The sequence below is a fragment of the Castanea sativa genome, chromosome 11 (assembly GCF_040712315.1).
Source record: "Castanea sativa cultivar Marrone di Chiusa Pesio chromosome 11, ASM4071231v1".
Classification (NCBI taxonomy): Eukaryota; Viridiplantae; Streptophyta; class Magnoliopsida; order Fagales; family Fagaceae; genus Castanea; species Castanea sativa.
Window position 1 is genome coordinate 67407288 of NC_134023.1, and position 27320 is coordinate 67434607.

General features: G+C 33.8%; 2 protein-coding genes across 8 annotated transcripts; one reads left to right on the top strand and one right to left on the bottom strand.

The window, feature by feature from the left end:
• Positions 1-7686, top strand: LOC142617141 (putative RING-type E3 ubiquitin transferase C3H69). 2 transcript variants are annotated; one of them, XM_075789856.1, is made up of 8 exons: positions 9-192; positions 1036-1123; positions 1234-2027; positions 2385-2454; positions 5757-5845; positions 5944-6004; positions 6464-6550; positions 7227-7686. In XM_075789856.1, the coding sequence occupies exons 1-6, from the start codon at positions 182-184 to the stop codon at positions 5978-5980; spliced, it is 1089 nt and encodes a 362-aa protein (XP_075645971.1). In that variant the 5' UTR covers positions 9-181; the 3' UTR covers positions 5981-6004; positions 6464-6550; positions 7227-7686. The 2 variants fall into 2 exon arrangements, with proteins under 2 accessions (XP_075645972.1, XP_075645971.1); XM_075789857.1 differs by lacking the exons at positions 5757-5845; positions 5944-6004; positions 6464-6550; positions 7227-7686 and adding an exon at positions 4646-5321 and having other exon boundaries at positions 1-192.
• Positions 7687-13004: 5318 nt separating this feature from the next.
• Positions 13005-24929, bottom strand: LOC142617787 (putative disease resistance protein RGA1). 6 transcript variants are annotated; one of them, XM_075790756.1, is made up of 20 exons: positions 21212-24929; positions 20797-20904; positions 20447-20535; positions 19980-20263; positions 19478-19561; positions 19321-19383; positions 19084-19227; positions 18588-18648; positions 18000-18424; positions 17811-17839; positions 17528-17608; positions 17343-17440; positions 17134-17234; positions 16831-16995; positions 15761-16094; positions 15531-15602; positions 15068-15185; positions 14714-14802; positions 14246-14562; positions 13005-13534 (listed from the first exon to the last, which is right to left on the bottom strand). In XM_075790756.1, exon 1 carries the CDS (start codon positions 24927-24929, stop codon positions 21273-21275), a length of 3657 nt encoding a protein of 1218 aa, XP_075646871.1. In that variant the 3' UTR covers positions 13005-13534; positions 14246-14562; positions 14714-14802; positions 15068-15185; positions 15531-15602; positions 15761-16094; positions 16831-16995; positions 17134-17234; positions 17343-17440; positions 17528-17608; positions 17811-17839; positions 18000-18424; positions 18588-18648; positions 19084-19227; positions 19321-19383; positions 19478-19561; positions 19980-20263; positions 20447-20535; positions 20797-20904; positions 21212-21272. The 6 variants fall into 6 exon arrangements, with proteins under 6 accessions (XP_075646871.1, XP_075646868.1, XP_075646867.1 ...); XM_075790753.1 differs by having other exon boundaries at positions 14246-14503; positions 16743-16995; XM_075790752.1 differs by having other exon boundaries at positions 16743-16995.
• Between the last annotated feature and the right edge of the window lie 2391 nt (positions 24930-27320).

Consider the following 27320-nt stretch of genomic DNA (forward strand, 5'->3'; position numbering starts at 1 on the left):
GTACACAGTAGTACACGTACAGCCAAAAAGCCCTAAGTCTTCTCACAGACTCTCTCTCTCTCTCTCTTTCTCTCTCCTCCTTTCTTTTTCTTCTCTTTTCAGCTCCCTTCATTTCAAATCAATTCGATCTCCAGCTTTAGGGTTTCGAATTTTCTCTCTCTCTCTCTCTCAATATCTATCCATGTCCAAGAGGTGAGTGATTCTTCCTATTCTTTTTTCTGTTTTTATTTTTCAATTTAATTTGATATTATTCTATGCTTGATTTTTGATCTTTGTGGCATTCATAGCGATTGGATTGATTTTTTTAATTTTTAATTTTTAATTTTCGATTTTTTTTCTTGTTCAATTTTGTGAAAATTTGATCTTGGTTGAGTATGGAATTGAATTGATTTTGTGATTATTTTGTGCTTATATGCTTGTTGTTACTGTGCTTTAATAAAAAAGAATGGGTTTTTTTTTTTTTGGGTATGTTTAAGTTCTTGGCTTTTGTGAGGTTGATGTATTTCGAAAAGATTTGATTTTTTTGATGTTTCTGAGTTTTGTTTGGTTGCAAAGAAAATGTGGGAGCTGGGTTTTTATGTTTAAGTGGTTACCTTTTGTGAAAGACTATGGCTATCAATTCATGTAACTTTGATGTGTTAGAGTTTTTTTTTTGTTGTTGTTGTTGAAGTTTCTGACTTTTGTTTGGTGGCAATGATAATTTGAGAGTTGGGTTTTTATGTTTAATTGGTTGCCTTTTGTAAGGAATTATTAATGGGTTTAAAGAGGAAGATCAATTCATGTAACTTTGATGTATTTTAAAATTTTTCTTAAGAAAAAAAGATTTTTTTTGGGGGTTGAAGTTTCTGACTTTTGTTTGGTGGCAAAGAAGATTTGGGAGCTGAAATGAAGATTTTGTAATCAGGATTGTTTTTTTTTCTATGGGACACCTAAATTGGGTGGGGTAGGGGTTCTATAGAAATTAATTGATTTATTTATTTTTGGGGTTAAAGTTGATTGGAATTTTTATGATCTTTGATTTTCTTGCTCCTGCAGGGTTCTCTGCAAGTTCTTTGCTCATGGGGCGTGTCTGAAAGGGGAGCATTGTGAGTTTTCACATGATTGGAAGGATCCTCCACATAACGTAAATCTTTTGATCTCAGCTTGATTTCATTATATTTGCCCATTAATTTTCATTTAGTAAGGTTTCCTTCTTTCTTTATCATTGACTCTTGCTGGCTTTTTTGGTCACAGATTTGCACCTATTATCAGAAAGGACTTTGTGCATATGGTAGTCGTTGCAGATACGAACATGTTAAAGCTGCTCGAAGCCATTCTTCTGCTTCATCTTCATCAACAAATGCACGCCAATCTCTCGTTTCAGATATTGTTCCTTTGGGTAATAGTACTAGATCTGTATTTGGTGGTTTAACGCCTGTCCCAGGAAGTCCTATGGAGCTATCTGCTTCAAGTAGACCTTTCATTCCTCCTACTAAACCTGCCTGGAATCAAGAGTATGGGCACCACGATTCTCTAGATGACTGGGATATTGGGGAAGCTAGCAGTATTAGACCATCTGATCGTCCCATCTGTTCATTTGCTGCTGCCGGTAATTGTCCCCGAGGAGAAAAATGCCCTCATTTACATGGTGACTTATGTCCCACATGTGGAAAACATTGCTTGCATCCTTTCAGACCTGAGGAAAGAGAGGAGCATTTGAAATCATGTGAGAAAAAGCAAAAGCACTTGGAGGCATTAAAACATAGTCAAGAAATAGAATGCAGTGTTTGTCTAGAACGTGTTCTCTCAAAGCCCACGGCAGCAGAACGGAAGTTTGGCTTGCTGTCGGAATGTGACCATCCATTCTGTATATCCTGCATTAGGAATTGGCGTAGTAGTTCTCCAACCTCTGGGATGGATGTCAATAGTGCATTGAGGGCATGCCCAATTTGTCGCAAGTTATCATACTTTGTTATTCCAAGTGTCATTTGGTATTCTTCGAAGGAAGAGAAGCAGGAAATTGTTGATAGCTACAAGGCAAAGCTCAAGTAATTTCTTAACTCTTGTCTAGACGATAGACCTTCATGTTACTTGTGATCCTGTTTCTGGTTTTTGATTTTCAAATTTGATTTGTGTCCCCCTTTAAATACTTCTACTAGAGTTGTAATTCACTAACATTCTAGTAACCCGGAGTCATCTACTACTACTCTCTTGTTTAGTTGAGAAAATTTTATCAGAAAGTTTTTGAGAACTTGCGACTTTCAGATACTGTTTAGTCAATTTTCCTGAAAGTTTTGGTAGTAAATTCAAGAAACTGATTAACAATTTAGATAACTAACAATTGAAGTATTGTGAATTCATATTGTTGTTCTCAGTTTTGTAATTTGTTATTGTCTTTCTTGCAGGTCCATCGATTGCAAGCACTTTGATTTTGGGAATGGAAACTGCCCATTTGGGAGTAGTTGCTTTTATAAGGTAACGTGAATGTTAATAAGATAAATAGTTATTTTGATTTTCATTTTTCAAAGGTTTCTGGTTTAACTAATCTTAAGTGCAACGGTTTTACTTGTATGCTATACATATAATCAAATTTGACTCTCTTTAGTGTAATGGTTATTGTAAGCACCCTTTACTACCTGGAAATTTATTATTCTGTGTTAGTAAAGATTTATGTCTCATTGATTCTTGATCTTCTGGGATTTGGCAGTGAAGATGTGGTGGTTTTCTATAATTGTTGTATTTTGCATTTTGTTGGTTGATGACTTGTTTTTACTTTTTGGCTTTCTTTTAATTATCTTTTGAGTAGTTGAATGCATGCTCCGTTGCTTAATTGAACACAATGGTGTTTTACACAAGAATATAAGATAAGTTATGCTTTAGTTCAGATATACAAGTTTGGAAATCTGAAAATTTCTTATCATTTCTTCCCTTCTCTTGGCCTTTTCTAAAGAAACAAAATGACTGATATCAAAATCATACAACTTTCTTACTTCTAAGGAAATCATCTATACAATTATATACAATCCTTCTCCCATCATTCCACATTCCAGTGAACATGGCCTACGGCGTTCACCTTTTTGTTTCACATATCAGAATGGTCCTTCTTTTTGGTAGATTAGTATGCATCCTAGATTATTGGGATAAGTATTTTTTATTGGATCAACCTGGCTTTGGAAAACAGTACTACATCATAATCTTTAATGATGATTCGATGTATTATTGTTGTTGATGCTGTTGTCTTTAGTGTTATTATTGTTTTGGGTTGCATCTCAACAGCAAAACGAAGCCTGTTGTGATTAACTGGGCTTGCTTAGTGGTAACTGGAAGACCAGAGGATAATTTATTAACTTTTTTTCTTTTTGAAGTTACAGAAGAAACCTGCCTTGGATGGACCATAGGAGATTTAGTTATGTATTATTTATAATTTTGAAATTATATTTTACATTGATTGCTATTTTGTTTAGCACCTGGGATTTTAATGGTTTGCTACATGCTGTATCTATTTTGTTTAAACCTGTGTTTACATATATGCAACCTAAACAGGGAGTAGGGTATTATTATGTATCTAAATGTAGCATTCTAATCATAAATTACTAATTAGTGTACACAAATAAGCTTATAAGTTATAAGCTCATGTCCTTGTTTTGTAAATTTATTAATAGTGTGGAAAGAAAAAAAGAATGTGTTAAATTACTGATTGCCCCAAAAGCTTAAGCTTAAGTTATTGGGATATGGTAAATTTTATCATTTAACCACGTACTTTTAACAACATGAATAAAATAAGACCTAGAAAAGAGAATATACCCTTTCACTTGACTATGTTGATACCATCTCTACCAACACCTTGACCACACAGATTGGAATACCACCCCTCGTCTTCACAACTTACATCTTACTCTTGTTCTTAGCACTCTGAGGAACCAATAACCTGCAACTGCCAGCACCTCAGGACGTTTTTGCCTGTAATTCAGACATCTGCATTTCATATCCCCTTCTTGCCAGATTATACCTGAAGCACCGGTGAAATTTTATGTCACTAAGGATGTTATGGTACTAGTGGTACTTTCCTGTTTGCTTTTCACTAAGGCCTCCCAAGTTTCCCTATTGAACATGCTCCTTTCTTGCTTCGGTTTATTATTATTATTGGTTAGAAATCATAATGCTACTACCTGAACCCCTCCCTTCCCTGTACCCCAAGCACGTATCTGCTTGGGAGGTACCAATCCGCATAAGAGGCGGTTGGTTGCTACATTGTGCATTTCAAGTGTCCCATATCTGTATTCTGTGCCAGGAACTGATATAATCATCCACAAAATTACAAATTGCTTACCTCACCGAAGGCGAGCATAGCAAATTAACATTTTCTTAAACAATGTGACAATTTTGTTCTCTCACACTCTCTTTTGTGCTTGTTTTTCTGAGTCTCTGTGGTTTATTTTCTGGCTTTATCGATAAGTATAGGTGGGGCACAAATGGTCTATTTCTTTTTTCTTTTTCTTTTTTTTTGTGGCAGTTGTATTATTGATGTTCCTAGAGTTGCTGTCAGAATGGCTTCTAGTCAATGCTGCTCCAAGAATTATACACCTTTTGTTTGTAATTTACTTCCATCTAGGAGAGGGTTAGCTTTATCACTCCTTTAATGGGTAGAATGTTTGTTGTGTTCCAGCATAAGGTCAAGCCAGGCTCATACACTTGGAGACATCACAGGCCCCCTCCACGAAGGTCCCCTCCACGAAGATCTGGTTTTGTGGATGACCTGTTTGATATGTTCAACTCCATAGAAGAATTAAGAGCCTCTGAGACAGCTCTTGACCCCATGGAAGAATTAACATCCTTAGAGATGGCTCTTTTATTAAGGGATCTGATTCTGGATACATCTGACTCATCAAGTGATGAAGAAGATTTTTATAGCCCATGAGCTACTAGATATAGCCAGTTGTGATCATGTTGATTGTCTGTGGGGATTTTCTAAACATTGCCATGTTGGCATTTTCTCAGCCTACTACTCTTTGCATCAGCAGAAAGACTTGCTTGTAGTTTTTGAACTCTATATTATGACAAGATACTATTATTTATAATTGATATCTTGGTTTCCCTGCTGGGGTTAGATTGTTTCTGCTTGGGATGATTACTGGCATTATCCAATGTTGATGTCAATAAGCCTGGAAGTGTAGGTTCTTTGGTAGATATTTGATTGCTGGAGCACATAATAATTTTATGTTTGTCATTAATGGTGCTCAGTTTCCTTGGATACTTTGTAAGCAAAGAACTTCATTGTAGTTTGACATTTACACAACAATTTCCTGTTTGAAGGTTTTCCTTTTACACATTTTCTCTTTTTAGTGAGTTTATACTCCTTACAGTTTGATATTTTAAGACATTTGACAAACATGGCCGGTGAAGTGATTACCACTGTGGTGTATAATGTTATATTTGTTATATTTCTTTCCCATGAGTGGAAGAGGGGTTACTAAGCTTGTTGAGCTTCTTTTTAAAAACCTTCAGTAAAGGGTTCTGTGGACTTGCTTTATGAAGTGGTTTGTTTGCAAATACGGGTTGTTACAGAAGGCTCATCTTTGTGACTTGTATGTCATGTTACAAATGTACTCATTGTCTGTGCTGCATCATTTTTCTCTATACAGGTTTATGAGCCTTCTCAGCTTGAAAGTATATGCATCTGCCTTTTATTTCCCCTATTTTGGTTATGGGGGTTGCATGCAATGTAATAAGTTCAGAGCCTCATTAGGTTTTTCTGCGTGGATGTTCTCTTATTGCAGCATGCATATCGAGATGGCCGTCTAGAGGAGGTAGTTCTACGTCATCTTGGGTCTGAAGATGGAGAAACTGTGATAGCTAAAAATATTAGGTTTTGTCTGTACCTTTTGTTGTTATTCTACTCGGTCCATTTTTTTTCCCTTAAATAATTTCATACTCCCATGCTCACTGAGTTTTGGTTATTGCCAGGCTGTCAGAGTTCCTTGGTAACATGCGTATAAGGTGAACAGATGCTGTTTTATAGTCTAGAGTAAGTATGAAGTTATGACTTGGATTCTGCTTTCTGTACAAGTATTTGTACATTGGGACTTGACATGTGGATTAATTTTTTGATGTTCCTTAATTTTAGGAAATTTTTTATTCCAACGAGCTCAAACTAGTAAATAAAAGTAAATCTGTATACTGTGTACCCGTGGTGCAAGGGTTTTACCTGAACTCTACTTGGAATGCATTAGCAGTCATTGATATGCTAGGTATATTGAGCAAAAAATATCAGTCTTTGACAAATAATGGCTTTGTTGGCCATCAGGAAAGTTTTCAATGATGGCATGCTCTCGTACTCACTGAATCTAAAGGATTGTCTTGATGGTTATGAACTAATAATACCACCTTAGCACTGTGGTTTTGCCAAAAAACTGGTTATCAGTTGCACCAGTTTCATCAATTGCAAAAAATCTCTTAATTGCTTGAACCTGTTTTCATATTGCAGGATATCTAATGAAATGGAGAAATCATGCGCCACTTCAATTGCTGAGTTCTTTTCAAATGCCAGTGTGGCACTCCAGTTGTTTTTGAGGTATGATGCAATAGAGATATTTATATACTTTTCTAAGATTTGTGTAAGTTGATGGTTGCTCAGTTGGACCCCAGAAGTGACCTTCAATGTCTCTTTGCTTTACAAATATATATTTTGGTTCCATTGCCACTGCTTCCTAGTTGTATTTTATTCACCTTTCAATGGTGAGATGTTTGATTCTACCTGTTATGGGTGTTGGGAATTTTAGGTTTCAGTATTTTTTTGGTCCAACAAAGTGATTTAGAGGTTGGGTTTTGGTGCAATGTCAAGTGCCTTACACAAAAAGTAACAAGTTGTGGATTTGACCTTGGTATTTGACTTGATGTTTGGTTCTTATTTCTAAGTTTATATTGTTAACTTGGATTGGCATGAAACTATTGGGCGATTCTTACAACTCATGCCAAATGAAATATGCAGTAATAGCTTATTATAGGTCATAGGCTTTTGTTAGGATTTACATTTCCCGTACAAATCAGGTTTCAAGATTCTTCTACAAATCTGTGAATCCTAGGAATTCTTTCTCCATGTCACTTCTTTTTAATTAATTTATGATTAAAAAAAACGACAGGAAAAAGTCAAGATGAAGAAATTGTTATATTTTTTATTTTTTATATTTTTTTATGTAACTTTTTTTAGTCACTTTCTCTGAACCTCTCAATGCTATCATGAACTCCAGATTTTCTTGCTGGAGGGGACCAGAACATGGAGTGTTGGGCATGATATACTATTTATCAAGGTGCATCTTCTATCAAAGTAATAAAAATCGTCATGCATTCGATGGGTATGTTTGAGAGAGTTCTCATCAGCTGTCTATTTATGGGACAATTATTTTTAGTAACGGACGTGCAAATAGCCGTGCTGTTACCTAGCTGTATGGTTCCCTCACCAACAGTGATATATTTGGAACTGTTTATATAATTGTTTTTTCTGGCTTCCATTCTTGTCAATATGGAGCTGTGGTGACATGTTCTGGGCAACATTGTCTGAGGTCTTTTGTATTCTAATCTGAATTTTCCTGCTGTTTGAGGACATTGCATCTTGCGGGATGTAAATGGGGTTAAGAGCTCCCTAAAATCAATAGCGTTTACAGACACTTATATCACTTGTTATACATGAAAGATTAGCTTCCTCTCTCGTCCTCTTCCTGCTTACTAGCTCAAAAATGGCAAGAGTTTTAAAATGAACGTTTCAGTGCAAAATGTAATAAAAACTTTAGCCTTTTTAATTGTATAATTCTAGTCATGAAAAATATATGAATGGAGATTAAACTCTTGAGTCTTGATAAATGTATAATTTAGGCAAAAATATTCTTTTCGGCTTGAAATATAATCTAGCTAGGATTTTACATTTCAAATTTGCCCATAAAATTTATAATGTCCCTCATCAATCTGTTTTGGTTATGTTTTCCATCTGTCTGTTGAACGAAATGCATAGCTTGGGAATCAAAATAGAAACCAGACAAGTTTTTTAGAAATGAAAACTTCATCTTTGTAATATGATTTTTTTTAAAACATGTAAAAGAAATTAACAAGATTTCACGAAAACACCAGATGTAGGACATTTTAACTCTGTGGACAGAAATAAAACCTTTTAAATCTTAAGAATGAGAATCAAAGTAGAAAGTGAGATAATCAATTAAAACCTCCAGGTGCCATTGGTTTACAGGCTGCTTCCTTACATAGGAATCTTGAGTTGATTAGAATTGAGAAGGTGACAAGTGCATATGCAATAGTCGCAAAAGACTTGAAATGTGCTTGTTTGTGCCTTCAAAATGCTATCAATTTGTAGTTTCACAATTCGATCTTATTAGCCCAATCTATTATACATAAAAATAAAAAAAAAACTTTAATTGGGGGCTGCTTTAAGATATTACACTTTAATTAACATTGTTTTGAAAGCTATACTATAGGCCAGATATTACAAATACAAACCTTGTGAAATATTTGAAAGTTAGAATCCTCTTGACCTTAAAATCCGACGCTGTTGTGAAACAATGTATAACTTGCTGCAATTTGCCAAGGCAACATCATTCATGCACGGACTAAGAACCTGGGATCGATGTAAAAGGTGATCCATTTTGGGCTGAAGCCGAAGCGACACTCTTGGTTGTTTCTAGTGCATTATATGCTGGTTTGGAGTTTGGACTACATCATTTTTGTTGAAGGCAACGCCCTAAATGTTATTGGATCCATTCAAAATGTTATTGGATCCATTCATATTATTCAGCATATATATATATATACACACACACACACATACATACATACTAGCCATAGAAGAGACTAAACCGTCTGCCAACTTTTATGCCATTAACAATTAACCATTCTCTAAATCAAATTGAAAATATACACACCATAACCATACTTTGCAAAATCACAAGCAACATAGGCTGTACAAACTAACATAGAAATTACACAAGTGTGCATGGTCAGAATAGAAATTCTGTGAGTTACTTGCTATCAGTAAAATCTGCATTGATTAGATTATCACCATTTGGTTGTTTTTTCGTTTAATCTAAATGACCCAAGTGTAGTGCCAGAAGCAACCCAACACTGAGTTGGCTGGGCTGGCAATAGATTGACTATTGCGGGAAAGGTTATTCGGATAGCACTCCTGCATAAGATTTATTTATAAAAATATTATGCCTTTAGAAAGATCTCACACACAAATATTATGAAGGAAAAAAAAATCCCTAAAGAAAAATAGCCAACCACAAATAAGAGAGAACACTAAAGATTTACGTGGTTCGGCCTTTGGCCTGCATCTACGGGTGACGACAAGAAAAAAGTTTCACTAACAAATATGGAGAGTACAAAGGTGGTGTAGAACCACTCTCACAAACCCAAACCCCATTACACCCAAATAACTCTATATCACAGAGTTCTCTCTCAACTCTTAATATGATTCAAGGCTAAACAATAGTTGTTGTTCATGCAAAGAGGTCAATCCGAAAAAAGCTAACAGACAACCCAATTCAAAGTCACATGATTCACATCAACATTGACTATCCCAGTTACATAATTACTTGATTCAGGACAGCCATTGCATCATTAATGGCTTGGGTAGAGCCACCAGAATGGCATCCTTGACATCATTATTCACTTTAGCCTCTACATTCTCCTTGTCTAGCTAGGAACATTGTCTCCTAGCTCTTTTAATTGCTTCTAGTTTGGTACAAAACTGAGTCAGCTTGTTCTGTTTGTCTATTGCATCCTTCTTTTCCTTGTCTTCCTTTTGCAAAATTTTAAGCTTCTTTAACAATACTATCCACTTGCAACATTTTTATTTTGTACATACAAACATGGGGTTTAGTAACATAATTAGGTTAGGTTTACTAGTACTAGTAAAAAATGTGAATGTTTCCATTTTAAAAAATAAAGATAAAAAACATAGATACTTGAAATGCTGATATTTCAGAAGGAAAAGAAAGATGTAGGTTCTTTGTAGAACATGGTAGCATCATTGAAGTTACAAAAATGAAGATATAAAAGCATTTTTTAGTTTATATACAAATTAGAACAAAAACAAAGGGGGAAAGCAGCAAATTCCACTAATGGTCTAAATTTTTCTTGACATATATATATATTAGTTATTTCTCAAATAGATTAAATAATTATAGTTAGCTAAGATCGTTTGGGTTTCAGGCTTATTAAAACTCATTCTAATAATATCTCTAGCCACAACGTCTTCAACCACCTGATTCTAATTCATGTCTTCTGTTAAGAACTAAAACTTGCTATATCTGGATTGAACAAATACCGAATATTCTTCAAAACAAAAGTTTTTGCAAATACATACCTCATCACTTGGCATGGTGTGATGGTGCTAGCATCGGTTTTAGTGTCTAAGCTCATTCATAAACAGAGCATTGATTTTCAAAATCCCGGAGACAAAGACAATGGCTCAAAATTCAAGGATCATTTTAAGGTATATGGTAGTACAAATTGAAATTAAAAAAAAAAAAAAGATAAACAAATTCAAAAAAATAAACTTGATAGTAGAAATTAAAAAAATAAATTACACTTTATATTTAATAAGTTTGGGTTCATTTGGATTGGGATTGGACTCTAGATTTCACCTTACTCCAAGAGTGACCAACACCATATCATTAGTTTACAAATTTTTTCTACAAAAGGGCATATGTGTTATTGTGTAGTTTTAACCAATGGTTTTTTTTTTTAATGAAAAAATAGATTAGATCTTAGAAAAATAGTTTTCTTTTCTCTCATGGTTTTAGATTTCGCTTTAATGAATCTTTCTTCTCAAATGGTAGTAGCGAGCATTGGATAGGTTGTGAAAGATCATGCTTCTAAGCCGAATCTAACATGTAATGCCAAAGTCTACCATCCTGATAGGTCTTTTGAGTTGTTGAATGCATGGAAGACCAAAGGGATAATTTATGAACATTTTTTTTTGAAGTGACAGAAGAAACCTGCCTTGGATGAACCATAGGAGATTTAGTTATATCTTCATTATAATTTTGAAATTGTTTTTTACATTGATTGCTATTTTGTTTAGCACCTGGGATTTTAATAGTTTGCTACATTGTGTATCTATTTCGTTTAAAAATGTGTCCACATATATGCAACCTAACAAGGACTAGATATTATTCTGTATCAAAATGTAGCATTGTAATAATCAATTACTAATTAGTGTACAAAAATATGCTTGTAAGCTATAAGATATATATAAAACATGGACATTTTTTTTATGATTCTCAAAAAAAAAAAAAATGTCCATGTTTTATTTTATTTTTGAGAATACTAAATATTTTAACACACACACATGGGGAGAGGGGAGAAAGTCTTATAGAAATTAATAGTGGTGTATATTCAAAAGAACATTTTATAAATGTGATGTATATCCAAAAGAACATATTTCATAAATGTTTTATGGTGTGTAGAAAGAAAAGAAAAGAAAAAAAAAGAACATGAATACATTAATACCTAGAAAAGAGAACATGAATACATCTCTTGACCATGAACACGACGTTGTTTATAGGTCCCACGTGCTGAACACGTGCATTACTAAATGTCACGGCGTTGTATATTCTTTAGTTGTTGTCCTTTTATACCATATATACATATATGTTTTTGGTCCAAGTCCCATTAAGGACTGGACTAGACCGAACAATAACTAACTATATTTAAATTTTAATATTTTATATTTATAAATAAAAAAAAAAACCAAAAACTCTCTCATCTCCCATGATCTCACTCTCATTCTCTGTCTCACTTGTTTTTGTGGTGTTGTTATACATGAAAGACTAGGGGCTAGCTATGCTTAGGTAGCTGCTTCCTCCATGACTCTCTCCTCGCTTAATTGCTGAAAAATGTTAAGAGTTTCAATTGAACAATTAGATGTAAAAGATAATAAAAACATTAATCTTTCGTACTTGTATAAAATTCTAGACATGAAAATAATATGAACATAGATAATTTAAAGTATTAACTAATATATAATTTTTGGCAAAAAAAAAAAAATTCTTTAAGGTCTTGAAATATAATCTATATTTTATTCCTTTCGCTTAAAATATAAGAGGTTTTATTCCAGTTCTTGAAAATTTATAATGCCCATCTACCTATTTTTGTTATATTTTTTGTTTATGTGTAACACAATGCATATTTTAGGGATCAAAATAGAATCAAGACTATTTTAGGAATGAATGAAAGTTTATCTTTGAAATATGCTTTCAATTTTTTTTCGTCCTTTAATAAAAAAAAAAAAAGATTGGAGGAAAATACCAATTGAAGAACATTTGAATTGTTTATGGAAGAATGAGAATGAAGATAAAACTTTAACCCATAATGAATTATCTCCAATGTTCTTTCTATTCTAATGCTTGAGATATAGAATAAACAACAATAGAGACCTGCAGATGACAACCCCTCTGTACCATTGGTTTCACAGGCTTCTCCTTACATAGAAATCTTAAGCTCATAAAAATTGAGAAGGTGACAAGTGCATAGGCAATATTGGCAAAAGACTTTGAAATTTGCCTTGCTTGTGCCATAGAAGAGACTAAACCTCCTGCCTATGCCATTAAAAACTACCCATTCTCAAAATCACATTTGAAAATATACACATCGTACTTTCCAAAATCACAAATCAACATAGCCGGTACAAACTAACATAAAAATTAAAAACATTTGCAAGTATACATGGTCAGAATTGAAGTTCTAAGAGTTGCTCACTATTTATGAAATTTGCATTGATCATATCATTGCCATTAGCTTTTTTCCAATTGATCCCGAGTGTAATAGCAAAGCAACCCAACACCAAGTTGGCTGGGTTGACTATAGATTGACTGTTGCAAGAAAGAGTATTCAGATGGCACTCCTGGATAAGTTTTATTTATAAAAATATTATGGCTTTAGAAAGATCTAACAAATAATTATTATGAGATAAAAAAAAAAAAAAAGAATGAAAGAGAAATAGACAACCACACACGAGAGAACACCAAAAATTTACGTGGTTCGGCCTTTGGCCTACATCCACGGGCGGTGACAAGGAGAGAGTTTCACTAACAAATATGGAGAGTACAAAGGTGGTGAAGATCCACTCTCACAAACCCAAACCCCAATACACCCAAATAACTCTATATCAAAGAGTTCTCTCTCAACTCTAACATAATTCAAGGCTAAACAATAGTTGCCGTCCATGCAAAGAAGTCAATCAAAAAAAAGCTAATAGACAATCCAATTCATATCAACATTGACTACCACAGTTACATAATTTCTTGATTTAGGACAACCATTGCTTCTTTAATGGCTTGGGTAGATCCACCAGAGATGGCATCCTTGATCTTATTCACTTTAGCCTCTACATTCTCCTTGTCTAGCTAGGAACATTGTCTCCTAGCTCTTTTAGTTGCTTCTAGTATGGTACAAAACTGAGTTAGCTTGGTTCTTTGTGTCTATGGCATCCCTCTTTTCCTTGTCTTCGTTTTGCAAAATTTTCGACTTCGTTAACCATCCTATCCACCTGCAAAATTTTTATTTTGTACATACAAACATGGGGTTTAGTAACTTAATTAGGTTACTAATATAAAATGTGAATGTTTCCATTTATTTTTATTTATTTATTAATCAAAAAACATAGATGCTAGAAATGCTGAGATTTTAGAAAGAAAAGAAAGATATAGGTTCTTTATAGAACATGGTAGCATCATTGAAATGGGTAATTTAAAAAAAAAAAAAAAAAAAAAGCTCTTTGTGCCACAACATAAATTATAAGAAAAAAAAATTGAAGTTACAAAAATGAGGAAATTAAAGCATTTTTCAGTCTACAACAAATTAGAACAAAAACAAGGGCGGGCGGGGGGTGGGGTGGGGTGGGGTGGGGTGGGGGGGGGTCGTGACTTTGAAGCCACTGCCAATGGCTATGGGTCTCCACCAAGATAAGAAAGCATCATATTCCACAAATGGTCTAAATTTTTCTTTATATATATATATATATATATATATATATATATATATATATATAGTTATTTATCAAATAGACAAATTAGTTATAGTTAGCTAAGATAGTTTGGGTTTCAGGCTTATTCAAACTCATTCTAATAATATCTCTAGCCACAACATTTTCAACCATTAGATTCTAATTCATGCCTTCTGTTAATAACTAAAACTTGCTATATCTAGTTTGAGTAAAAACCAAATTCTCTTCAAAACAACAGTTTTTGCAAATACATACCTCATCACTTTGTGTGATGGTGCTAGCACCAGTTTTGTTGTCTAAGCAAAAGCTTCCAAGGGATTTGTTGTCCCTCATGAACTCTCTCTCACCCTTTTTTCAGAGAGATAAATACCTCTCTCTCACCCTTATAGACATTAATCTCTTCACTGGTCTATCCATCTGCTGCAGTGGAGAACAACTCTGATTTGGAAGTTGGTGAAGTTGTCTTCCTTGGGATATTTTTTGTCATTACGCAACCCAAAGTTTCAAGTCTTTCTACGGTGAGACATCCAAGAGCACAATGTCAATAACTTCTCCAGCTAAAAAACACCAGTCTAGAAATAAAAGAGACAAAAATAAGTATTGATGCCTCAACAGTTAGTGCAAGTTCCAATAAGTATTAAAATAGACAATATTAGAAATCGAGAGCTCTACTTGTTTTTTTATGTGAAGAAAAATAGAATGATCCCAAAACAAGAAAATCACCTTAGCTGTTGACTTGTTGCACTTGTTCATGTGGTTCTGAATATGCCTTGATATATACACATTCTTTCATTTTGCGTTTCCAATTCAATCTACATCCAATTCAAAAGTGATTAGAGTAAAAAACATTACAATTTGAGTTACTAAAAGGATTAGGATTGTTAATTAACATTTTTTTAGTATATGTATATATGAAAACATTATGATTTGAGCAGAGTAAGGCCAACCCTCCCCTTTTTGTTGTTGACTATGGAATATTTATTAGACTTTTTTGTTTGATTTGGAAGCAAATTGATTAACTCAAGCACCATAGTATTGATAAGCACAAATTAGAAATCCCAATGCGAGTAGAATTACCTCATCAATATCTTTGAAGTAAAGCTTTGTATCTCTTAAGGAAGTTTCAACTGGTGCTCAAAGCCAATGAGAAAGTTAATTGCAGTTGTAGTCCAGTGAACTTCAGCAGGCAAGTAGACTACCAGATGACATAAAAAGTGAGTTCAAAATCAAAAGAAAGAAAACTGAAGTGATGGAGATAAAACAAATACAGTGATATTACAAAAAAAGAACTATGCATTTGATGTGAGAATTCAATTGGTTAACTCTATATTTTCATTTTATTGATCCTATCTTTGTATCCAAATAGCGTGCTTAAAGTAAAATCCATCACAGCACTTCTGCATGTCCAAACTAAGTTATTTGTACAATGAACAAAAATCAGACATAATATAAGAACCCAAAAACCACACTGGATATTGTTGTTCGTTGATGAAAATAGGTAGTAATAATAAAGTGTTAAAGCTAACAAAATAACAAATACCTGAACATAAAACAGCTTCCTAGAGAGTAGTTGTTAATAATGATCATTCACCAGAATGTTATTGATATTACTCTGTTTATTCAAAATCAAGAACATAAACAAAGAAGTGTCATTTTGTAGTTTATATAAAGGCAGAAATCATTAAAATGAACAAACAAATGTGAATCATATCTAGAATGAAATTTGTATGCAAAGGGAAAAAAGAATGAAACACAAAACAAGATAATCACCTAAGCCATGGACTCGTTGTACTTGTTCCTAAGGTTCTGAACCAATTCAAATTCACATCAACATTGACTACCACAGTTACATAATTTCTTGATTCATGACAGCCATTGCATCTTTAATGACTTGGGTAGAACCACCAATGATGGCATCCATGACCTCGTTCACTTTAGCCTCTACATTCTCCTTGTCTAGCTAGGAACATTGTCTCCCAGCTCTTTTAGTTGCTTCCAATTTGGTACAAAACTGAGTCAGCTTGATTCTTTGTGTCTATGGCATCCCTCTTTTCCTTGGTCTTCCTTTTGCAAAATTTTCAGCTTCTTTAACCTTCCTATCCACCTACAACATTTTTAATTTGTACATAGAAACATGAGGTATAGTAATATAATTAGGTTAGGTTTACAGGTACTAATAAAAAAAGTGAACGTTTCCATTTTTTTTGTTTTTTTAAAATCAAAAAACATATATGCTTGAAATGCTGAGTTTTCAGAAAGAAAAGAAAGATGTAGGTTCTTTGTAGAACATGGTAACATCATTGAAAGAGGTAATAAATATAAAAACAAGAAGCTCCTTGTGCTACAATATAAATTATAAGGAAAAAAAATTGAAGTTAAAAAAACAAAGAAATAAAAGCATTTTTCAGTCTACACACTAATTAGAACATAAACAGGAGGGGGGGGGGGCAGGGGGGATTCGCAGCCACTGCCAATGGTTATGGTTCTAGAATTATAATATAAGAAAGCATCATATTCCACTAGTGGTCTAACTTTTTCTTGATATATGATTATTTCTCAAATAGATAAATAGATTATAGTTAGCTAAGATACTTGGGTTTTAGGCTTATTCAAAATCATTCTAATAACATCTCTAGCCAAAACGTACTCAACCACCAGATTCTAATTTATGCCTTCTGTTAAGAACTAAAACTTGCTATATCTAGTTTGAACAAAATCCAAATTCTCTTCAAAAGTTTTTGCAAATACATACCCCATCACTTGACATGGTGCTAGCACCGGTTGTCCCTCACAAACTCTCTCTCACCCTTTTTTCAGAGAGATAAATACCTCTCTCTCACCTTGATAGACATTAATCTCTTCACTGGTCTGTCCATCTGCTGCGGTGGAGAACACCTCTGATTTGGAAGTTGGTGAAGTTGACACCACCCAAAGTTTCAAGTCCTTCTATGGTGAGACATCCAAGAGCACAATGTCATTAACTTCTCCAGCAATAAAACACCAGCCTGGAAATAAAAGTGACAAAAAAATAGTAAGTTGAATTACATAATAACAAGAAAAGGACAAACCTGAACTACAGCCCCAAGAACAAAAACTTCATCCATATTTTTCAGCTCCTAAACAGCTGGGACAAGTTGAATTACATCCATATCTTTGAAGGAAAGCTTTGCATCTCTCAGGGAAGTTTCAACTGGTGCTGAAAGCTTATGAGTTGTAATCCAGTGAACTTAAGCAGGCAATTAGACTACCAAATGAGAGAAAAAGAGAGTTCAAAATCAAAAGAAAGAAAACTGAAGTAATGGAGATAAAAAAAAATACAGTCATATTACATATGACTACTAAAAAGGCATACCTGTCTAACAAATCTGAAAACAGTTCTTCAAATTTGACACTAGTCAGTGTGGTGTCAATGTGTTTTGGGCCATCTGAATGGCGATAATGAAAGGTAGACTGGAAAATCAAATGTTTTTTCTCTGTGATTATGGCAAAGAGAGAGAGATCAACTTAAAGAAAGAAGGCATAGAAACAGCCACATACCTAATATTATTGGTCTAAGTAAGAGATGACAGCTCCATCTTTGCTTTCTCAGCAATCTCTATGAGACGTTGTAGAGCTTGCCTGTCATTCAGAAGATCTATGCCTTCATCTTTCTTAAAGTTTATTCTCTATTTAAAATTATAGAATGTAAGGGTGTAATTTAGTAACATATAACAATAAATCAGAAAACAAAGAATATAAGGTAATGATCTACTAAATCTCTTGTTTCAAACTTGTTGAAATCATCACCTCCTAGATGAGTATCAGCCAAGGTAGAACGTACCTCAAATTCTTCATCTCCAGCCTCAAGAACTGCATAGGAAAAGCATAACAGAAGTATATAAGGTTCATTACCTATTCTTTATATATTTACATGTCACAACTTGAGATTCTTCAAATTTGATTATGATCAAACATAATATTTGATTATGATCAAACATAATATTTGATTATAAACAAGTTTAATTGGTACCTTAGCTACATCAGCTTCTCAAATCCAGAAACTATCCAAGCAATACATCCCATCATCAAATTTCCACAGAAATTTCTTCAGATTATCTGATTCTTCTTGATAATTGGCATATTCTAGATGTTTAATCCCTATAAAATATTTCTCAAGATAGTTCTTATAATTAAGTTCATATGGATGCTTTAAAGTACAGTTATGTATATAGGTAAAAGGGTTCCAATTTGAAAAGCATTAAAAAAAAAAAAATTCATAACAAGCTTGTTTTGTTATTGAAACAATTACACTAAGATAAATGTTTGCAATCAGCTTAGGTTTCACAGAGGGTGGCTGAAAATTCTAAGAACCAGTCACCCGGAAATTGAACTTTAGCTGAAGATAGGCAGTAATCTTGTTGCTAACACCAAGGTACAGTCTTCATCTGCTTCAACCTATCAAAAATAAGTTTGAGAATTAACTTAAGGAAAAGGAAAAGATAGGAAAATAATACTATTTCTACTATCTTGCAATCAAATTTCCAAAAATTCAAAACAAGTGAACCATGTAACCTAATCTATGTAATAAGATATATAAAGATAGGAGTAAGATATACACCTATTTATCTTGCATTTGCTGTAAATTCACTAAAAACTTTCTGTTTCCAAATTCAAAGTTCCTGCATACAGAATTCAATAACTGATAAATTCACTAAACCTGAAACAAAGAGGAAGAATGAACAGAGCCAGTATTTGGTAAATTCAAAGTAAACTTAGAAAGGAGATGCACAAATGTAAGAAAGTAGTGGCGTTAAATCCCTCTGGTCAACTGACCAGATCTCAAGATTTTTTTTTCTCAATAATATTGGTGTTATGAAGCATCTACCTAAGTGAAAAACAATTTTTTTTCCCTTCCCAGTTCCCAAATAACAATTTACTAAGATAAAACTAAATAAAAATTTATAGTTGCATTGTAGAGAACATGATTTTTATTACTCATTTTATGATTCATATGGTTATAGAGTGAAGTGAGTTACAGAACTAAAGCTACAAACTGAGAATCGTGGCCTACTTGTTTTAATTAAGAAATAAATATAGTGAGTTGAAATAATTACATGTTTAGGTTGAAAATTTTCAATAGCTTCATTAAAAAGTTGTCAAATATCCAAGAATCAGCTGCAAGAATAATGAAGCCGTTCTTGAAAAGGAACAACTCTTCTGTTTACACCTAGTTGTGATCTTTATCCATGCCAAACGTCCTGAAATAAGTTTTAGAACATAAGAAAATAAGCATATAAATGAAAGAAAAAAAAAAAAAAGATTTTCCAACAATTTTTTCATTAGAGGCTTACATAATTGTAGTATTGACTCACTTTGGAGATCAGAAACTCTGGTCTGTTTTTATATTCCATACACTGCACAAAAATTATACTTCTAATTGAAGGAAAACATGAGGAATTTGGATAATTTATAAACAAAGAAAACTTAATTTAAAGGAGATGAATGGACCTGTAGTAATATTGGACCAGAACATCCTTCTAAAATACATTCAATTAAGGATTCAAGCAGTCTTGGACCATTTCCCACCAATTTCTGCCAGGAATCATTCCAAAAAAGTGAGGAAAAAAACATAAAACAAAGTTTCTAATATTATGTTTCATGTCAGTTTGGTTTACAAAAAAAAGGACTACGCATTTGATGTGAGAATTCAATTGATTTTTTTTCTCCTCTTTCAAATGACAAACTATGTTATGTATAACTCTATATTTTTATTTTATTGATCCTAACTTTTTATCCAAATATTGTGCATAAAGTAAAATCTATCACAGCACTTCTGCATGTCTAAACTCAAAATCAGAAGCCATACTTTAATCCAAACTAAGTTATCATTGTACAGTGAACAAAAACCAGCAATTATGTAAGAATCCAAAAAACCATATCTAGATATTTTGTTTGTTGATATAAATAGGAAGTAATAATAAAGAGTTGAAGCAAACAAAATAATAAATACCTGAATATAAAACCTCTTCCTAGATGGTGGTTGTCAAATAATGATCTCTCACCAGATGTTATCAAAATATCAACAAGTACCAGACTTCAATCTATTTAGTTGATTTTTCCGAAGATCCAGAAGCAAAGCACCATTTCAGGCAGGAGACAGGAAAAGAAACGGCTCCAAAGAAAGAAATTGGGGTTCCCAATGCTTCCCCGGACCATCAAACAACAAAAGAGTGTAGCTTTTTTGAAGAAGTTAAGGGCTTGAAATTGAGTACTGCCTTCCCGAGTGTACTTCGCCTAAAGAATGCAACAGAAAAGTGTCATTTTATAATTTATATAAAGATAGAAATCAATCAAATGAACAAACAAATGTGGATTTATGTGTCTTCCCTCTTGGGTCCCCTCTTAATATAAGAATCATATCTAGAATGAACATTTTACGTGAGGGAAAAAAGAATGAACCCAAAACAAGATAATCACCTTAGCTGTTGACTTGTTGCACTTTTTCATATGGTTCTCAATATGGCCAGATACATACACCTCCTTTCCTTCTGTGTTTCCAATTCATTCTACATCCAATTTTAAAAGTGAGAAGAGTCAAAAACATTACAATTTGAGTTACTAAAACAGTATAAGATTGTTAATTTTGAGCAGTGTAAGGCCAACCCTCCCCTGTTCATTTTTTCCAATTGTTAAGACATTTTTTGATTGATTTGAAAGCAAATTGATTAACTCAAGCACCATTGTTTTGATAAACACAAATTGGAAATCCCAATGCTATTCCAAAAAATTCAATAATCATTAGATTATAAATGAATCTAACTGAATACCTTCGCAGCATCAACTTCCCAAATCTTGAAACTATCCAAGTGATTTATCCCATGACCATATTGCCCCAGAAACTTATTCAAAATCTTCAGATAATTATCTCCATGAAGCTGTTAACAGAACACAAAGCATGTATTTTAAAAAAATATTAACAATAACCCTTTAAAGTAGAACTCTGAAGCAACATTCAACAGTTCGGTTGTCGAAATTCTCTGATGTTTTATTACCAAAAAACCTAAACAAAATAACAATTCAATTATACCAGGGCTGAATACATATATATATACATAATATTGTTTCTATAAAGAGTAGAATTCGAAAAAGTAACTGATTTTAATTAATTATATGGAAATCAACGAAATACAAATAATATAATTGTAAAAAGCTCAGTTTCTTTTGAAAGCATAGAATGCGTACCAAGTGAAAGAGGGGAGGGGCTGTTGCAGAAGATGAAGTAGAGCCGTTTGCTGCTGTGGTCTCAATAGCCAATCCATTTGATTTCCAAATTAGGGAAATCCTTTTCGATTTTATTTTTGTATTTTTCAGCTAACTGAGGACAACCCCGAATATCCAGTTCTCGTAAAGACTTGAGACAACCATCATTAGGTAGTGTTGTGAGATTGGGACATCTCCAAATGGAAAGCCTTTCAAGTGAGATTGGATTCCTAATTGATTCGGGGAAAGTAATCAAATTGGGAAAGTCTTCAATCTGCAGCGACCGTAAAGAAGTGAGACAACTAATCTCAAGAAGTGATGTCAGATTAGGCTCGCATCTTTTAATCCCAAGATATTCAAGTGAGGTGAGCTTCGGCAAAGTCATTAAATTGGGACAGTTTGAAACGGTGAGCTGTTTTAGGGTGGAAATACATTGAAGACCCACAGGGAGAGACTTCAGTTTCGGAATGCCACTGAAACATAAATCACGGAGGCAAATGAGGCATCGCCATTCCATGCCATCATCATGCATGTCTCTTAATGGATCGAACTCCTCACAATCGGCAATTAATAGCTCACAGAGGGAGGTGAGATTACGCACCGCTCCAGACATAGATGTTAGTCTAGGGCAATTCCAAATTCGTAGTACCTTGAGAGAATATAGAGCCCACTCAGCCGGAAGAGACTCTATATCTTCTACAGAACGCAAAGTCATTTTATTTAATTTGGAGAGAGGAGAAGAAGAGGATAATGAAGAGGAGGAAGAGGGAACTAAAAAACTCATTGACATTGTCTCTTGCAAAGGCTTCGAACTGACATTCTCTAAATATAGAGATTCTTTGAGATTGGGAAACAGGGGCATGGAAGTCATTTTAGGGCAATATTTAATCCCCAAATAAGAAAGAAGAGGAAATAAAGGCAGTGAGTTGTGAGACTGATCTTGTTGATGATTTAGTGTTGACGCAGATGTTGTTGCAACTAAATCCCTCCCTGTTCTCCCCCACCATCCCTTCAAATTAGGACATTTCAATATTGTGAGTGACTTTAGAGATGGGAAGAACGGTGTTGATAATGCTGTGGATGAAGCAAACACCTCTTTACTCATATCATTATCGGATATGTACTCCAAATCATTCATCGTATCAAGGCTTAGAGATTTTAAAAAGAGGAGATGAGACAATGGTGGCAGATATCGGCATCTCTCACAATTCTCTATCTTTAAATCAACAAGATTTGTGAGAGAAGAGACCCAACTTGAAAATTTCACACCCTTGTACTGATACACTTCCAAATATTTGAGATTTTGATGTGGGTGGAGGTCTTCTAATAACTTCACATCTTCATTATTATCTACTTGATCTTGATGATACCATTTTAATATCAATTTTTCAAGATGTTGCTTCTCCCTTAAATTCACAACAATGGATTCTGAGTTAGATTCTTCCAAGCGTTCCAAATGTGTGATCTCTAATGTTCCTCGAAGGTTGTTTAGGTCCTTCAATTCGCCTAATCCACCAGTGTGGGAGGAGGTGCTCACAATGAATAATGGTAATGATTGAAGTGAAGTCATTTGCCCTAATCCACAAGGCATATGACTCAAATTATCACAACCATCATTATAAAGATGTTTGAGGCTAACCAATTCTCTAAACTTTTTGGGTAATTCTTTAAGACCTTTACAATCATAAAGTTTTAGTACTTGCAAATTCAACAATGTAGTAATTGAATCAGGGAGAGTTTTAATATCCCAATTAAAAGAAAGATCGAGGTACTTTAGATGTATTAACTTCCCTATAGAATTTGGTATTGATGTAATCTTCAATGCATGTAAATCTAATGCACGCAAGCTCTTGAAACTCAAAATAATTGTATTCAACATTGACTCCTCCAAGGCACCAGAGAACTCCTCATAAAATGTTAGAAGAAATGTACGTGGTTTGACCGCTTTAACCAACAAGCTTAAAGTTTCCCTAAAAGATGGGTTAATTTCAAATGGACATGATACATGACGATTTTTTTCATTAATATCTTTGCCATTAAAACTAACAAGCTTGCACTCCTCGCCTATGATAGATTCTGCAAGATCATGAATTAAATCATGCATCTTGTATCTTAAGCCTTTGTAAGTCTCTACTTCTTCAAAGAAGGACCTCCAAAGTAAATCTTCGAAGTAATCATCGCCAACATCCTCTAATTGTTGGTTTTTGTTTGATGATTGGACAAACCCTTGTGCTATCCATAGTTGTATCACTGTTTCCTTATCCATCTCATAATCTTTGGGAAACAAAGAGCAATAAGTGAAACAAGTCTTCAAATGTGATGGGAGATGATCATAGCTCAACTTTAAAATTGGTAAAATTTCACCCCCTTGAGTTACATTTGCTTCTATTTTATTCTTCACGAATGACCATTCAAACTTCTTCTTTTTTAAGAATAACAAATTTCCTATGGACTTTATAGCAAGTGGAACCCCTTGACACATGTTTACAATCTCCCTTCCAATTGTCTCTAGTTCAGAATTGTTGGCCTCTAGCTCATTTCTAAATGCCACTTGCCTAAATAAAACCCAAGGTTGTTCTTTGGACAGACCTTCAAGAAAATATGGTGAAACTGTGTGTGTAATTTCTGCAACCAATCTAAGACGAGTAGTTATTATAATCTTACTGCCTTTGGAACCACCCATTAAAAGACATTTCAATTCACGCCAATTTTCAGGATCTTGCGTCCATATATCATCCAATACAAGTAAGTATTTTTTTTTATCAATTTTTTCACGAAGTTGACTTTGCAACTGATCTATTCTGAAGTTTCCAACTGGTGTATTACCAGAAGTAGATGCTATTATATTTTCAATAATTACTTTTAAATCAAAGACATCAGAGATGCACGCCCACATTTTTAACTCAAAGTATTTTTTAACTTCCTCATCATTATACACATATTTAGCAAGTGTAGTCTTCCCTAGGCCCCCAATCCCCACAATGGGAATGACCGAAACATTCTCTTCTACATTAGAGTCAAATAACAGGTTTATGATCTTCTGTTTGTCCTCATCCCTCCCAATAACATCTTCTCCCTGAACAAAAGAGTGAGTCTCCCTCTTCCTACTCATATCATTTGTCTCTACGTTGTCTACTTTCAAGCTAAACTTGTTCTTATCTTCTGCTATTGCATTTAGCTTTTGCCTCATCGCCTTTATTTTACGACTCATCTTATAACGAAAAGCAAGTGGGTTTGAACATGGAAAGCAAGTGCGTACCTCTTTTACGACTTTATTCCCACTCACCAGGCTTCGCCTTGTAGCTTCAGTGTAAAACTCGCTGAACAAGTCATCTGCCTCATAAATTGCATCGTTGAGCTTTTCGAGCCAGTGCTTGACTTGATTGTTATGACTTTGCTGCTCCGCTGCATCCTGAAGTACAGCTTGGATTGTGGAAACAGTGTCCTTGACTTTTTCAAGCTCACCTTCGACACCCCAGAGTGATCCAATGTCTTGGAAAGTTCGAGAGGCCAAATTTTCAATCATTTTCTGTGCAAGACCAAAGAGGATTGCTTCGGCCATTTTTTTGGCCAAAAGGAACGCTGAAAGAGTGAGAGGAGAGGTAGAGGGTTGGCTTGAAGTGATGAAGTTTGAGCGAAAGTAATGCTGCAGTGAAGGAAGAGACCGAGTTTTAACGTGGACTAATGTCATCGATGTCATTAGTCTTCTTTGGCCCCTTCTGCACCGAAACAAAAATAGTGGGCCACAGGCTTGCTTGGAAATTTTGTCCACTAGCTGGAAAATTATTCTGCCATTCATAACATCCTTTCTAATGGTAGACCATGTCCAAATTTTGGGCCACTGAGAACTCATCTAAACTCAATTTTAGCTAACCAATTTTAATCTTTAAAAAAAAAAATTTATATCTTAGAAAAAAGATATAATATAAGTACAGTATAATAGTACTTTACTCTCAATCATTTTCCAATTCCGCCAAACATACATGATGGAAAGCAAATATATTGTACAGGATTAATTACAAGAGAAAAAAATATCAAATTTCAGCTCAAGTGGATTTTTTCTTCTTAAATTTCTTTTTTTTTTTTTTAAATTTTTAGAAAAGGCAACGCATGCATTACTTTCTCACTATTTAGGTGGGGAGAGAAACAAATGGATAAAGTGATACATTAGCCTTAAGAGAGATTAATAAAGACCATACGCTCAAAATCCAATTAAGTAGGCTTGGCTTTTAGTGTGATGAATTAATTTTTGCATGGATTATCTCTCTGCAGAAATAATGTCCGCAAATAAAAGGGTTTTGAGTCTCTTATTTTGCAAATGATAATTAGTTTATATCACTTTCAGTTTTTCTTTTTAAATAAATATTTTTCTAATTGAACTTTTTTATGAATTAATTGATTATTCTAAAAAAATTCTTTTAATTAAAGAACATTTTTGGCTCTTAAAGTTTGGGATAGTATTTAATTTAGCCCCTTACATCTCATTTTGACTCTTTATATTTAATTTCATTTTTATATTGGCTTTACCGTCCATTTCCACTAGTCATATGGTGACAACTATCATAATATCGGTGACCTGACTTAATAGACACCAATTATTTGATAGTAAATGGTCAGATTACTAACAAAAATAAACTGTAAGGGTAATATGAAAATGAAATTAAACATGAAGGAAGATAGCTCCAAAGTCCAAACTATCTAGTTTTGAGCTAAAATTTTTCCTAATTTTTTACAACCTCTTTAACATAGCATGTTGTATTATAAAAAATAATAATAATAAAACATGTAGTGATTGATGCATAATAAAATTCCCGTCAATGGTAAATTCATACAAAAGTGATGTTGCTCTACTTATAATTTACCTTCTTAATAAGATATATTGTAAAAAGGATTGTGTCTCTAGTATTACTTGTTTAAAAGTCATAAAAGCATTAAATTAGAAGAAATATAGTCATCAAATTAAAGTGAGAAGTTTGAGAATTGAACTAACACCAAAATATCAAAAGAAACAATGAATAGATAAACCCATGGAACTCAAAAGAAGGGAAGTTTATGTCTTATTCCTCCCATTTCCATCAACAGCTCTAAAAGGCCTAGATGGCTTTTGTTGATGATAAGAAAGCTAAGGAGGAGGAATGGCCAGCAATATTGGTCCCCTCAGATCACTTTCAAATTTTAATTCAAGACGGGGAAATGAAAATAATGTAAGGTATAAAGGTCCACACGGTTTTCTCTCGATATTAAAGGGACCAATATTGCTGACTATTCTTCCTAGATTTCCTTTTATCATTAACAAAAGTCATTTTGGCATATGAGAGTTGTTGACGGAAATGGGAGGAGTAAGACATAAAAATTCCCTTCTTTTGCATTCCATGGGTTTATATTTTTTTGGAAAATTATTAGATACTCCCGGAGTACCATAAATGCATACTCCCTCCTCTCACATAAATGGTGGATCTCACTAATTAAATTCATAGTTGGATGAGGGAGTACCATGAATGGTAATTCCCACTATGAATTTAATTAGTGAGATCTACCATTCATGTGAGATGAGGGAGTACGTATTTATGGTACTTCGGGAGTACACAATAATTTTCCAAAAAAATATAAACCCATGGAATGCAAAAGAAGGGAATTTTTATGTCTTACTCCTCCCATTTCCGTCAACAACTCTCATATGCCAAAATGACTTTTGTTAATGATAAAAGGAAATCTAGGAAGAATAGTCAGCAATATTGGTCCCTTTAATATCGAGAGAAAACCGTGTGGACCTTTATACCTTACATTATTTTCATTTCCCTGTCTTGAATTAAAATTTGAAAGTGATCTTTACCAAAATTCTTAAATTTCAGTCATCTTTACTTATATTTTCATGTGAAGATAAGGCCTTAATCCCTTTCTAAACCAGAAGAAAATTGTGTGTACTCTATTATTTTCCTGCATTATTTTTGTTTCTCCATCTTATATAAAAAATAGTCTTAAACATTGAACATGTGATGTGAACATAGGCCTTAGGCTTCTATAAAACAAAGAAAACAATGTGTACCTCCATTCTTTCCTCACATTATTTTTATTTCCCCAGCTTAAATTG

What these genes read in the sequence shown, in the direction of transcription:
- LOC142617787 (XM_075790757.1), bottom strand. Translation starts at nt 24,929, where the DNA reads ATGACATCGATGACATTAGTCCACGTTAAAACTCGGTCTCTTCCTTCA.
- LOC142617141 (XM_075789857.1), top strand. An exon ending in GGAAGGATCCTCCACATAAC is followed by an intron (nt 1,124 to 1,233) that starts GTAAATCTTTTG and finishes TTTTGGTCACAG; the next exon opens with ATTTGCACCTATTATCAGAA. An exon ending in AGCTACAAGGCAAAGCTCAA is followed by an intron (nt 2,028 to 2,384) that starts GTAATTTCTTAA and finishes TCTTTCTTGCAG; the next exon opens with GTCCATCGATTGCAAGCACT.